Genomic DNA, 15,198 nt, shown 5'->3' with positions numbered 1-15,198 from the left:
GCTCATCTTTGTATAGCGGTTAGTTTCGATTCAGAAGTATAGGGATATAAAAACGAGACCAAATTGGTTAAAAATTCATTTATCATGACTAAGCTACTCATTTGGAAATGCTATCATAGCTTGATAAGCATATCTATGCCCGACAAACAAAATTACACCAAAGAGGTTTTGCCACCTCGGGTGGTACCAATAACCCATTTTTCGGGTCTTGGCCCATGGACTAATAACAATGAGTGTTGCTACATTGTATTTTTTTTTTTAAGTGTAAGCTTGTCACTATAATTTATACAAGTACATCGTCGCTGGGGTGACAAAACCTCGTATCTCAAAATTGTCAAATGTTCAGGAGAGCAAAAAAAATGGCGGCCAAAGCACTATAGTGAATGGGAAAGCCTTCTCTTTGACATGTCATGGTGGCTTCATTTTTGGAGTATTATACAGTTAGGATTTGGCCAAGACATCACTTGACCCATTATTTGACCATTAGAATAAAAGCTAAAAAAAAATTTTTTGACATTTTTGAGATACGAGGTCTTGTCACCCCAGCGACGACATATTAAAGGGTTACACTGTACATGTATTCCCCTTTGCTGACCTAAACTTGTGCAATGTCACCACCTGTATTACAGGTCTATGAGTGTACTTGTCCCAATTCAACAACACACACAAACACACAAGAAAAACAATGAGAGGTCAATACACTGAATAGTATGCCCACTTTTTATCCATGGCTCCTTCTCTCAGCATATTATGCACGTACATTTACACATGTGGAACTTGCCTCCACTTCTGAATAAGTTTACAGGAAACACCAGACTAGAACCGCCCTTACAGGCAAGATATTGACCTGTAAAACATCTTGTGAACAGAGGAGACAGTGGGTACGATGTAGTCTATGAAGTCACAAAGAGATCCAACTAGAAAATCAAATAAATAAAGCTGTCTCAATAATAATTAGGCAGACAACTGAATCAAGGTGAATACAACATGATGCTGAGTGAAATTAATGTTTTGTACTAAGGCTGCAAAAACACAGTTCTTTATGTAGGCAAAACTCAGGAAGGTACTTTTATACAATGTTTATAATTGAGAGGTTTATCTCCCACTGTTAAATGCATTTTTGCAATGCCTTTTCATTTGTAGGTGATAATGTACATGCTTTTTGCAAAGAAGCAGGCTGGCTCAAAGCAAACTCCACAAAAGTCTTATTTAAAAAAGGACAACATAGTGATTGCTCCCTCTACTGTGGGTAATAATGAAATTTAATCTTATAAGCTAAACATTACTTCAAATGAATGTCCCCCAATCATGGATTATCCATCAAGTGTTTGAAATCAGTATACCAACAATCTTTTGCTGTTATCTATAAACTATCTCTTCCTGGTCAATATTTATATATGTATTGGATGCACTTGAGTGGTATATCAGACATATTCATGTTGATGAATGCAATATATCTGATATACCACGAAAGAAATCCAGTATTATTATTATTACACATACAAACCAATTTCCACGACAACACCACATTCAATTTCCAAAAAACAAAAAATGAAAAAGGGTTTCACTCACCATTATATTGTTTACAAAATCTAACCTTTCAACTTGTATGCTGGCCGCAGACAGCACAGACGATTTACGTGTACTCCTATGGCATTTCTCAACCTCATCGCGCATTTCTCAACCTCATCGCGCAATGCCACTGCACTTTGCTTTCTTTGCAAGCGATACTGCGCATGCGTATAAAGAAACATTTGAGTGCGATATTGACAGCAGAGTACAATATTGGAAACAATATTGTACTCTTTTTCTCCATTGATATGGGTAATGTAAAATGCATAGGACAGGTATTATGCTAACAAAATTGTATGTCATTAAGCAAACCCCTTGCAGGAATATTGATACATGGTTGTATCGAAAAAGTGGCTTGTATGTGTAATATTACATTATGTATGTTGCCTTCACATTAGCTGGGGTTATCTGTACACAAAGTGAACCATAGAGATCTACAGCACAAGCTGGTCAAACAACAATAAATGCATGCTAACATGGGCATGTGAAAGCTGCATGAACATTGTACTTTGCACTAGTTTTTAATCCATGAAATAAATTGAAATCATGAACTTGATTTAATCTACCTTTATGATATACACAATTTGGGCAAATAGGACTTAAATCTGAGCCATTTGACTGCATGGCTGATGCTGAGCCACTCCAGTCCCTTCATCACAGTTTTTGAAATGCCATCAAATGTCTTTGGATAAAACATTCTGTACAAACTTGTATGTTCCCTTCATGCCAGTCACCATCAATGTTATGACTAATACAGCTGTACTGGTCGTACAATCAACTGCAGCTCTACTTGGGCTTCTGTACAATCAGTGGAATAGGGGGAAGTGATTAGTAGAATATTTTCCTACAATTTCTGTTTGCAAGTCAAAAATATCTCATGCACCCTTTTAACCTAAAAATATATTGTACACGTATCAAAACTTCTGTACATCAATTAAACAGCTTCTAATGAACATCATCTTTCACTGGGTAAAATAATTATGTTATGTACAGTGTACAGTGCTTGTAGCACTTTCCAAGGCTGTGCACACATACTGAAGACAGCACTGAAACATGAATGCTACATGCTGGAGTGACTTGCAGTCATTCACATCAACACAAACTGAATTACATGTATATTGTACTGATTTACCTGCTGCTTCAACTCACATTGTACCTAGATGAAGTCTAAATACACAAACACTTCCACCTGAATTCTCCTCATAAAGAGAGCCAAGTTCTTCTTTTATTTCAGTTTATAAAGTTAGCATTAGTGTTATCCTTCGTTGTCATCCCACAACTTGGCCCTAGTGTGGACAAGGCATGTACTGTATATGACAAAGAGTTTATTGCAGAGAGAATGTCATCTCACTGGATGAAAGCATTTCTTCCTATTGAACTCTGCTCTTTTTTGGAGATGGCTGTTCTTGTTTTACTATGACTCTTTTCTTTGAATCCTCTTCTTCAGTCTTTTCCTTCTTCACAAGCCACTTGCTCAGGGGACCACCAGCAGCACATTTTTTTTCCTTCTTCATCTCCATTGCTTTGAGTACTCCGCCTCCTTCTACCTTGGCCGAGGGGCTCTTCTTTTCACCGCCCTTACTCCCCTTGGCCATCCAGGATGCCATGAATTTGCTCTCTTCACTCTTGGGTTTCACAGGTTTGCTAAAAGTGAGATGTTGAGGAGCCAAGTGGAAGACATGGTTATATGCAAAGTATGTTTCATGCCACAACCAGGTACATGTATGTTGTTTTACATCACATCGCAATTACAAATTGTACATGGTAACAGCTTCCCTTCATTTCTGATGAAACAGCATGTTTTGTCAGTACCTAGTACAAATGTTGGAACTTAATGGCAAATGCAAACAGATTGATCAACAAACTTGACTTTTTGTCAGAGAAAGCACACAAACTTCCATTGTGCAACATTTGTTACCTCCCCTGTATCTGATCTGTACAGTTTTTATGCCTCCGCCACGAAGTGGTGCCGGAGGCATTATGTTTTCGGGTTGTCCGTCCGTCCGTCCGTCCGTAATGAATTTTGTGGACAGGGTAACTACCAAAACCTTTCGAGGTATCCTAATGAAACTTGGCATGTATGTGTATTAGGGGGTGAGGTTGTGCCTATCAACTTTTGGGTGCACATGCTCAAGGTCAAAGGTCAAAAGGTCAAGGTCAAATGCTTAAAATTTTACTATTTACCCCATATCTACGCCATGCCTGAAGATATTTTCTTGAAACTTAGTGTATACATGTATTACTCAATCAAGATTCTCTAGTGAAAGTTTGGGATCATGCAGTCAAAGGTCAAAAGGTCAAGTAAAAAATGTGAAATTTAACTTTTTTCTCTGTATCTTGGAAATAGTTCAAGGTATCTTCATGGAACATAGTATATATGCATGTACTGACTGGCAGTGATTAGTTAGGGAATTTGGGGTTCATGGGGTCAAAGGTCAGGGGTCAAAGGTCAAGGGCAACACTTCAAAATTTTACTATTTCCCTCATATTTGTGCAATGCCAGCAGGATTTTTTTTTTTAAACTTCGTGTATGCATTTTTAACCTGATAGTGATTCTCTAGAAAGTTTTGTTTTTGTTTTTGTTTTTTGTTTTTTGCCAAAAAGGTCAAAAGGTCAAAGATCAAGTGAAAGTGCTGAACTTACTTCTTCCTCCATATCTCGAAAGTGGCTCAAGTTATCATGAAACTAAGTACATATTTATGCATGTTCTGCCTGACAGTAATTCTCTTATGAGTTTTAGGGTCAATGGCCAGATGAAAATGGTAACAATTTACTATTCAATACAGAAATTGCATTTTTTCTCCATACCTTGAAACTTACTCAAGGCATAAACTTATGAAAGGGTCAAAGTCAAGTTAAAGTCCTTCAATCCCCAAATACGTGCTCTCCTATTCGTCCAATTAAACCTATGTCAAGGAAGGTGAACATTCAACACTTTTGTGACAAACATGTCATTTTGATATTTTGCCAGTTTTGTGAAAATGTAATCACACATTGTCCACATGTACTATAGACCTATTAGGAGAATCATGCATTATGGCGGAGGCATACCAGTTGCCATAGCGACATTTCTAGTTTGTTTTTGTTTTGTTTGTTTTTTTGTTTTTTTTGGGGGGGGTTGTTTTTTTAAATGTCTACACTGTACATCTTTTTATAAACTGCCAAAGCAGTATGCAAGAATATGAATATCGGTTAAATTGGCAGTTGGAATTTATCCAGCAGTGTTCAACTCACCCCAGCTCTACAGGCTTGATGCAGTCTGGCTCCTTGTAGCGAATGTTGCCCATTGCATTAGTGACAGGATGGAACTTAAGACAACTCCTTGCACTGATCAGGGAATGTGCCTGTTGGAGAAACGCAACACAGCAGGAACATAATCTCTCACAATTCTAAATAATCATCACAAACCTGTACAGCTATGGATATCTTAAACAGGAGCTTTCTCTAATTGACCTGTGACTTCCCTTACTAGTTTCCACGAAGGTGCAGCTACTAGATATAAACCACATTTCAATTTCATGTCTCAATGGAATTTGCAAGACATATGATTCCAGCAAAAATCTCACATAATATCCGGTTGAATACATAAATGTATGTATCTTAATGTTTAGAAGGATTATCTATCATACTAAAAATACACCATTATTACAAATATTTCACACAGATTTACAGCTTCATTTTTTGAATGGGAATACTAAACCTTTTTTTATTTAAAAAAAAAAAATGATGAGCAAGTAAAGGGTAAAGGCTACAATAAATAAAAATGTTTCTGTCAATGATTGATTTTTAAAAAGGCATGGAAACTTTGCATTTTTTAAAAATCAAAATGTTCATGCAATATCTAGTAAGCTGGCCTCTCTCAACAGACCATCAGGCCAGAAAAAGAGCAACAATACTTAACTATGCACTAAATCAGTAACCCACTAAATTATAACAATTCTTTTAACTTACCAACTAATATCAAGATTTGCATACCCGTAATTCAAATACATCCTGATAATAGTGTAACATGTACCTGTTAAACAGGGTCATGGTCACACTGGCAGCAAAACCCCATGCAGTAAATTTGGACTTTGAAGAAAAAGACAATTTGAGGAATTTTCACCAAGTATGAGGACATGGAGTTTCAAAGCAAGACATAAATTTGGAAAGGCTGGTCGTATCTGCACACAGAAGTGGTTTGTGTGAGAAAAGCTGACCTTTTTATTCGCCTGAAGGGAACCAAACTCCAACCAAGCCTTAATCTCCTCCTCCCCATCAAGGATTGCAGGCATGCGATGGTGAAGCCAGGACATGCTGTCATTTGACTCCACAGTGATCACAGAATATGTGTACAAGTGTTCCCCACCCTGTAAAGCAAATTTAAGAAATGATAGGATTGCTTAATTCACAGTATGTTGGGGGGGGGGGGGGGAAATAAAAATGTCATTATGGCAGCTGGTACACCTTCACAATATTACTTTTTTTTTTTCTTCCAATAGGTCTACATTACACATTGTACTGTATATGTACAGTAAGATGACAATTTCACATGATTGGGAAATAACCATTAACTGGTAATAAAAATACTGAATTTTCATGACAACACTCTGAAAGATGAGGTACACTATTCAACTCGGCTTCACCTCGTTAAATAGAATATCTCTATCTTTCACTTTGTGCCAAATCTTGTATCATCCCACCTGAGACCATTTGTATACTGTCGGGTATTCTTCTGCTGGAAGGTAAAGTCCTCAGAGGAGAGGTCAATAGCCCTAATAAGGATCATTGGGTATTCTTTGGCTAAATCATATCTATTCATATAGTAATTCAACCAGCTTCCTCTTAGTCATGGCTTCAGAAGAAGATGAAATCACAGCTTAGTTAGACCTGTGAGTGTTAGTTAAAACTAAAAACCTAAGGAGTAAATGTTACCTGTGGTGGGTGCCATTTGTCAAAGAGTCCAGCCATGGTCAGCAGTCTGTGGCCTTTCCACTCATTTGGGTCATCCTTCCCAACCTCCTCCGGTTCATTGACCACTTCCATATCAAGCAAAGCTTCCTCCTCTTCCTCCTTGTTGATGCTCAGTTCATTCATAGTATGGTCCTGAGCAAAGTAGATGAAGTATGGCTGCTTTGAGCCATTCTCATTTTTCTTCCACTCATAGAATCTGGTAGATTTGAAAACAAGAAGAATATCATTAATCATCACCATAATCTTAATTTGGGAAAATGGCTTGTTATTCTTCAGTTTGGTTCACTTAAAGGTTCACATTCAAGGGAGTTATCTCATTACCCATTTCCTAAATCTCAACGAGAATCTGCCTCCCAAGCTGTCCAGGCATGCCACATCCAAGAAGTCTCTGTGCGCCAGTAATTAGGAAATCCAACTGGTTCCCATGCACTTAAACACTTTACAAGCCTGATGTTTAGTAAATAATGTAAACGTACATGTACATGCTTGTAGTATATTTTGTACCTTGCAGATGAAAAGCTGGGTAACCTGTCTTGTTTTCATCTACATGTACTACTTTGAATGCTATTGAGCGCATTACTGCATAACAGGTAAATGATATCATCTTATCAGTTGAGTAGGTGCACTTGGTACAAAGGGTACCACGGTATACTAATTTGAAAACTTATAAGTTGCATTCTTAGTGCATCAATGATACACTAAGGGTGCACAAATTAAATGATGGCTAGTTGATTTTGGTCTCATGCATTTGCTTGTATAAACTCTCTTAAATTCTGTCTGATATTTTTCTTTAAAAATTCTTTTTCCAGATTTCATCCTGACTTTTATTTTTCATTAAATGCCATATCTACTTTCAAATCATTTCTTAAACAGAATCCATTCTGATATCAACTTGTAGCAAACATACCCATCCACCAAGACAACACAGCGTTGTCCTCTCTCAAAAGGCCCCTTGAAGCTTGCCTTCTCAAGCATCCCCTCACTGCGACAGTTGTTCATCTTGTAAGCCATTTCTGAAGCCTTCCCTTTGTGCCAGGCAGGAACAAGTCCCCATGTCATTGGCATGATCTCTAGTTCATCTGAGCTCTCTTTGTGGGCCTCATTTGTCTTGGGCTGGAAGTGCTTACAAGACAGGAGCACAGGCCTTCCAGAAACACACCAAAGAGAATACATTTCTCATGTCAGAATCTACAGTTTTCAATCATTGTAGCAGGATTTGACAAGCCGAGTCTTGCACTACAATGTATTTTATGAAGGTAGAGCCTGAAAGACAGATAATGATTAATTATATTGTTTTATCAAGCTTTATTCTATTTCTAATTCAATACATGTATTTTCTCTTCACCAAGATTAACATGGAAAAACTCTTCAATAAATACAATGTCAGCATTCTTTCTTTAACCCGTTGAGGATGGACTGATTTTGTTATAACAAGCATTTCCCATAGATACCTGCCCTAGTATTCTCGGGACTCATTTTTAAACAGGTTAAGAATAGATGCACTACAGCATAACACTTTCACTCAACATAACATCAAGAAGATTCAAGCAGTACAAAATAGAGCAGCCAGATTCATCTGTGATGACTACAAATGGCAGTCTTCCACCTCCAGAATGATAAAGGATCTTAAACTTCACCTACCTGTACTTCCAGAACTACATAAGCTCTGGTAAAGGCTATCATTAACACTTCATAAATGATAAGATAAAGCATGGCAATACTGATTTAAAGCTAAAGGATTATATCAGCCCAACTTAAGCACCAAGAGGTATGGCAACCCGAAGCTATCACCCTGATAATTATTCTATTTCACACGGCTCTTCAACTGCTCTCGCCAACTCCTTCTTCCATAGAACAGCGAAGGATTAGAATGGCCTGCCAAGCAATATTAAACAGATTTATAAATTTGATACATAAAGAAGTGCTCCAGCGTCACCTCCATTGTGATTAGCTGTACATCACACCACAGTGCTGAGTGATACTCTATTCAGAGTTTTTCAACGTATTCATCCAGATCCAGAAACCAATATTAGGCCACATCCATGTTATATATATATATTTTTTAATGCAGACATTTTTCATCATTTGGCTGATTTCAGCGGCCTTCAATGCATACATAGTGGGAACATCATACTGTTTCACCTGACTTTACACTTGTCCAACAAATACTCTGGGCTTGATTTTTGAGGGTTTGACAAAAAGTACAATTTGAATGACAATAAAATAGGTACTATAAAATAAGTAGACACTCTAACTATAAAAAAAAAAAGAAAAAAAAATCTAAGAAACTTACAGCCAAAATGGTAAAGGCAAAAAACCATCAACTATAACTATGAATCCTCGCTCAGCACTAAGCAGGACCCTGTCATTTTGAAGTGACCACTACGGGAAAAGTGGATATTTTCAAATGACTAATTTTTCATGCTCGGCCAGTAAGAAGAGTTTCCATGTTTTTAATTCCGCGTAATCGAGACATCAACTACATGTACTGAAACATATGGCAAGCAAAAATATTCATGTGCTTTTATTTTCATGCTAGTTTCCAGTTACCCAAAGTGCGCAAAAATTTCCACACTAATAGTCTTACAGTAGGCCCTATATGAAGCCCCTTTGAAGTAGAAACACAGTCTGAAATAAAAGAAAATATTGTCTGAATATAGGTGCAGAGGTGCAGCATGCATAATACTGTATACATTCCTCATGATGTCCTATGGTCACACTGCATGTCACTAGGCCTACATCTACACATATCATAAAATTGATGTCAATTAATAATGACTTACGTTGTGCTAGCTGGAGCAATGTTATATGATTGATAATATCTCTTCCTCAGTTCATGAGACTGCTGTGGTTGACTGGTTGGTTGGCTGTCGCTATCTGCTGGTACTGGAGCTTGTCTAGTCCTGCCTCCTCCTCCTCCTCCTCCTCCTCCTCCTCCTCCCCCTCCTCCTCCTCCTCCTGGGCCCCTGTTACGCCACCCAGGTCGCATTCTCCGACCATGACGATTTGTGTATGTGCATGCTCGCCGAAGCTGATTGCGATTCAGCGTACTGAAATTAAAGATTAAAAAAAAAAAAAAAAAACTGAGTCAGTTTGATGCAACTTGTTCATTGCATGTATAAACCAGGTGAGTGTACATATTTTAAGTCTACTACTCATCGACCACCTACTTTTAGACCGACCGCCATTGCGCAATGGTTTTCTCGCGTATAAAATCAATTAAAAGTACCGGTACAGCTATACCTAGCTGCCTTACTGGGCCCCTCCCTCTGCTTGTATTACACTATTAAAATTATAAATATACATAACTGATATTCTACACCTCTGAAGACTGAAAAATCCATCTGTCCGGAGGAATTTTATTTTCTTTTTTATTGGAAGGAGATGCAGAAATAAATGCACATGCACCATGTCCATGTATGCACACTCGCCATTTAGCGAACAGTAGTGTTGAGGCGTTCTAACGCTAACAGGTGTGCATTTCTTAAATTTTAGTTCTAGAGCTACGTCATGTGAATAAACTACCATTTTTTATGGTTCTCCTCCAGATTCCATCAACTTGAATAAAGCCAGTCGTAAGCTCTGCACTTCATGAAAACATATCTAAATTTAAACGTAGAACCGTGTACGTAGCCTGGGCCTAACGGCGTACTCGTGAAATAGGCCCCACCACTGCGTGTCCGTACAAATACTACGGCGGCTCGCCTGTTTATACTCGTGAATTCAGCCCCACCGTGTGGCGTTCATCGGTAGGTAAGACTCCCTAATGTCCCTTGACTAATTTAATGGCCAATTTAACCATAAATACAACCCTACCTAACCCTAAACCCTAACCCTAACCTAACCTTGCTTGCTAACGCACGGGTGCACGTGCACTGCGGTTGGGCCTATTTCACGATTTTGCCGGCCTAACAGTTACAGTAGAGTCCACAGATTGATCTTTCGCCAATTGGTCTACTGCTTGCAATGCAATATACATGATGATGATCCCTAGGCCTTCTGCCCACATATGGCATGCCATTAATTAACCCCGGCCGGCGCGGGGCGCTCTAACCAGGAACAGCCGACTCGGTACGGGTTGGGGTCGGTCGCTGCTGGTGCGGTTAGCCTTACTAGTAAATTACATACTGTCAATACTGGCAAGTGGCAATCCTGCCTGGGTTTTAAGCTCCTAACTTCAACACAGCTAACCATCCGTGATTACCGCCACTAAAAGTAAAAACTAAAGAAAAAAAATAAGCGATTAAATTAAGGTGGCTTTAAGGTTTAATAGGGTTAGAGTTTAGGGTTAGGTTTGGGCCTGGGTAGAGTTAGGATGCCAGTAAAATTACAGAGTATTTTATTTTTAGGTTAGACATAACTATCATAAACATGATAAACATTGATAAACATCGCAAATGTGTACACATGGGACTTGGACTGACGTGCGAGTACGCTGTGCGAGTGATTTGCTGATATGATAACAGACATTTTGCCAATTGTGGAGGTAAAATCTTTCATAAAATGTGACAAGTTTCCAAATAATACAAAAAATGTCTCCTACGTCCTAGAACAATATCCTACCTGACCGTTCTTCCACACATGATGCCAGTCACTTTCAAAGTTCAAGCTGAGAGAGAGTCGACCGACACCATTTACGACGAAGCGACGACAGCGTATGACTGGTCAGCATAATACTACAGTACTATACTGCGCGCGCCCGAGTTATTCAGGGAGGCTAGGCCGAATTCTCTCATAACGTGGGAGCTGCAGCTGCCAGCTGGCTGGGCTATTTGCTGCATATGACATCATTACTATCGTCCCAGGCAAGCACGCACACAAGCAGACGAGTCGCTGCAAGTACCTCTGACGTCATGAAGAAGCTTGCAGGAAAGCTTGGTGGAAAGCTCTCCACGAGATGTCCTCATATCACGTTTAACCACGATAGAACTAACATGGAGCTAAGCTGTACTTGGCAATGCTTGAGTCTAGAATAAAACATAAAAGAGAAACAAAAAGCGAGCAAGATATGAAAAAAGAAATCAATTTATGGATAGTAAGAAATTAATGCAGGCAGGCAGGTGTCTCTTTCCACCTCCCTGATGCAAGCCGAGCCGTTTATAGATGTGCGAGATCCCAGATAACAATATCAGTAGGTCCCAAAATGAAGATGAGCTTTAAAATTATTCTGGTTTGATCAAAGGCATTTCGATCCTGATTAATTAACAGTGTGATAGCACCCTATCAATTGCACTGCTTCTTTGGTGCACTTGAAATAAGCTTGAATAAAGAAGTCTGAAATCCTCATGCAAGACTTTATATGATGATATAGTTGTCTATCTGTCCTACACTAAACTTAGACATTAATGTAGCTATCCACGTATAGGTGATTCTAACAACAATAGAGCCCACACATAATAAGCTTACATCAATGACATGAACTTAGTACAGCGAAATGATAACGTATCACACAATATCACATAATATAATTATTAGGCCTATATTTTCGATAAAATATCACGTATCGGCCTAGATATATTTTATTGATTGGTTAAAAGAGCTTCGAACGATATTTCAGAATAACATACCAGCCTAGACCACTTCTCGCCTCATTTCCCCCCCCCCCTTTTTTTTTTTTTTTTTTTTTTGAACCAAAATAAAGAACAAAGATACTCTTTCTATTATGATTTCGAGTCCTGGTTAAAATCTCTCTTAAATGAGGGTGATGTGGATCCTATCTGAATAATAGGGGTATCCCCTCCTTCACGTGGGAACTTTGGTACTATAAGAATTGAAAAATGTAGGCCTACCTCCTATACACTTTTGATGGCAATTTTTCTTTTAAAAGTCTGAGAAAAAAAAAACACATATAGTGCAAAACAAAAGTGTATGAAAGGGACTCTTAGAAATTAACGGCCAAAATAAGCGAGGTATTTGACACTATGACGTTCCGCGTTGTGAAAAAAAAAAGTTTAGCCGATTTAATGGGGTTAAAATCACCAAGTGTCTGAGTTAATAACTAAATGATCTTTCAGCAACTCTCAGTAAGATTAAGAAACCTCTGTTGTTGGAATTTGGAGGTCTATATATACACAGTGCCTATCATGATGATTCTACATTACCAGGACACTGTAATCACAACACTAAAGTGGCTTTTATCATCCATTTTACTCAGGTCTTCACGAACAGTACATGTATTCAAGACTGCTATATAGAACAGCGACACCACTGCCAGAACGATCTCGTCTATCATTTACACACACACAAAAAAAAGAAAAAATATATATATATATATATTTAGGCCCTATTGATTTCCCCGGTCAATTTCGCACTTACATCAGTCCATTGATTGAGGGCAGGGCTGCCAACTCTCACTCATTGAGAGTGAGACTTGCTCATTTTGGTGCTTTCTCACTCTAAAACTTTATTTTCATTTGCATGCATTTCTATTGATCTCACTCATTTTGACTCCTAAATTATAGTATTGGCCTATGAGAGTCTCACTCTCAACTAGTTTCCAATGTTGGCAGCCCTGTGAGGGTTCATTCAATTTATCGAAAATCCTCGTTATATCGCACAGGTCAGTGCCTAGCAAGCCTCGTACATAATAGATTCCCATAAAGGTTCCCTTTCTCATTTTTTTTTTTAATTTCTTTCTCTCTATCCCTGAGGAAGTGGTTCTCATTCCATACACTGATCACTTTTTTCGGTCTTCTTATGTGTATTGTACCATGATGTACGTATTTCCTTTCTGCAAACCTCCTAGAGAGGGAGCTCTCCATTTTGTCAGAATGATGATTGATAACATGGGCGTAAATCGGGGGGGGGGGGAGATGCATCTCCCCCCCCCCCCCCCCCAAATGGAGAAGGGGGATGGCCTGTACAATCACACTCCCCCCCCCCCCCCCGAAATTTGAACAAAAAATGGAAGAAGCAGAAATGTGATTGTATCAATTTTGGCAAATTGCATGATGTTCTTACGCCCGCCTTCAGAGAGCTAACAGAGCCTAACAGTATTCCATCGATGCCGCGCGCAACTCGGGACCGTCTGCAAATAAACCTTAAAGATGTACGAAAACAAACAAACAAACAACTTATATACCGCCATAATAATTGAACCCCCTCCCCCTCCATTTCCTGAATCATTCAGCAAACGATGATGACTCTGATGACTGAGTCAGGATACATCTATACAGGGATGATCAGGGGCGTCGATCCTGGGGGGGGGGGGGGGAGTGGTGCAAAGAGACCAAATGGGCATTTGCCACGCCCCAATAGAAATGTTGGGAGCAGACAAATCATTTTTTCCCCCAAACAATATTCCCGAGATGAGGACAAATCTCGAACTTTCTTTATGGAAAATTGTCCAAATACCGCCAGAACTATGCAGCAGATCGTTGAATTGCAATCATAAACGTGCAAAAGCTCCACCATTGGGTCCCTTTCGACAGACTTTGTACACTTCTGAGATTGGCGTATTTCCTAATATTTTATTAAAGAGCGTGCAGCAGATCTTTCAGTTACAAAAGCTCCCTCATTATGAGAGGCGTCAATGGGGGGGGGGGGGGTGGTTCCCCGATAAAAGTATTGGGGACGAACATATCATTTTACTCATCCTCGTAACTGACGAGATGTGGAAATTTTCGTACTTTTTTTGATAGAAAACTGTCTAAATATTTCATTCAAAGATGGCTGAATTTCAATCCTGAAAATACAAAATCTCCCTCGCGTGAGAGGGGAATAGGCCTACGCCCTTCCATACCCTCCCCTTTCGGTCTTTTCACTTTTAGATTGATTGACAGATATCCAAATGTTATTCAAATTCATGAAATTCTTCCGTCGAGATGTTTTCATTGCAACTGATTGACAAAACATACTAATTGCCCTACATCGACGTAAATGGAGGTCGTAGGTTCGAATCCTGCTCGAATATATACGCCCATGATTTTTTTTTTTTTTTATCATGGCTACTAATACTAAAACACTGATCAATAAAACACATCGACGTAATCAGGAGGTCGCAGGTTCGAATCCTGCTCGAGTATGTACACCCATGATTTTTTGGCTACTACTAAAACACTGATACTTTACTGATACTTTCAATTAGCGGCAAACATGTCATTTTGTTCCCCAATGATTCCCGAGATGAGGAAAATTTTCTTGCGTTCTTGCGATAGAAAACTGTCCAAATATCTTATCTATCCAAAGTGTGCACCAGATTGCTGAATTTCAATTCTCAAAATGCAGAATCTCTCTCGCGTCCCCGTTCGTTCCTTTTCCTATTGTAATAGACTTAGTACACTTTTAGACTGACAGATTTCCAATTGTTTCATCTAGTGCACCAGGTCTGTCACTTCGGTTCAAAAACACATAAAACAAAAACAAATACGTACACACAAAAGTTCCACCGGGTGAGAGGGGATATCTTCTTTCAATCAACCATTTCACCACTTGGTTTTCCATTAAAACTTTAGTACACTTTGGGGATTGACAGCTTTCCGAATTCAATCAAAACTTTTAATTTCAATTTGTAGTCTAAGAATGCAAAAGCCCACTTGTATGCAGGGACTTCGATCCTGGAGGGGGGGGGGGAGGGAGGTGGGGGGCAAACATGTCATTTTGTCCCCCAATAATTCCCAAAATGAGGAAATTTTTCTTGCTTTTTGTCCAAATATCTTATCCAAAGAGTGCACC

At 38.9% G+C, this 15,198-nt stretch overlaps 1 protein-coding gene across 2 annotated transcripts; it reads right to left on the bottom strand.

Annotated features, from left to right (window-relative positions):
* Nucleotides 1–702: 702 nt before the first annotated feature.
* Nucleotides 703–11,201, bottom strand: LOC140240788 (abasic site processing protein HMCES-like). 2 transcript variants are annotated; one of them, XM_072320562.1, is made up of 7 exons: nucleotides 11,089–11,201; nucleotides 9,309–9,575; nucleotides 7,433–7,669; nucleotides 6,487–6,721; nucleotides 5,772–5,921; nucleotides 4,807–4,916; nucleotides 703–3,216 (listed from the first exon to the last, which is right to left on the bottom strand). In XM_072320562.1, the coding sequence occupies exons 1-7, from the start codon at nucleotides 11,106–11,108 to the stop codon at nucleotides 2,943–2,945; spliced, it is 1,293 nt and encodes a 430-aa protein (XP_072176663.1). In that variant the 5' UTR covers nucleotides 11,109–11,201; the 3' UTR covers nucleotides 703–2,942. The 2 variants fall into 2 exon arrangements, with proteins under 2 accessions (XP_072176663.1, XP_072176664.1); XM_072320563.1 differs by lacking the exon at nucleotides 5,772–5,921.
* Nucleotides 11,202–15,198: the final 3,997 nt, after the last annotated feature.

This window comes from Diadema setosum, chromosome 17 (assembly GCF_964275005.1).
Source record: "Diadema setosum chromosome 17, eeDiaSeto1, whole genome shotgun sequence".
NCBI classification, from domain to species: domain Eukaryota; kingdom Metazoa; phylum Echinodermata; class Echinoidea; order Diadematoida; family Diadematidae; genus Diadema; species Diadema setosum.
The sequence above is the reverse complement of the archived record's forward strand: the minus strand, read 5'-3'. Positions and strand labels throughout refer to the sequence as shown.

Coding starts and splice junctions, on each gene's coding strand:
- LOC140240788 (XM_072320562.1), bottom strand. CDS start 11,108: ATGTGTGGAAGAACGGTCAG. Junction 9,576..11,088: donor ATGTGTGGAAGAACGGTCAG/GTAGGATATTGT, acceptor CTTTAATTTCAG/TACGCTGAATCGCAATCAGC. Junction 4,917..5,771: donor CCCTTCAGGCGAATAAAAAG/GTCAGCTTTTCT, acceptor TTTCTCCAACAG/GCACATTCCCTGATCAGTGC.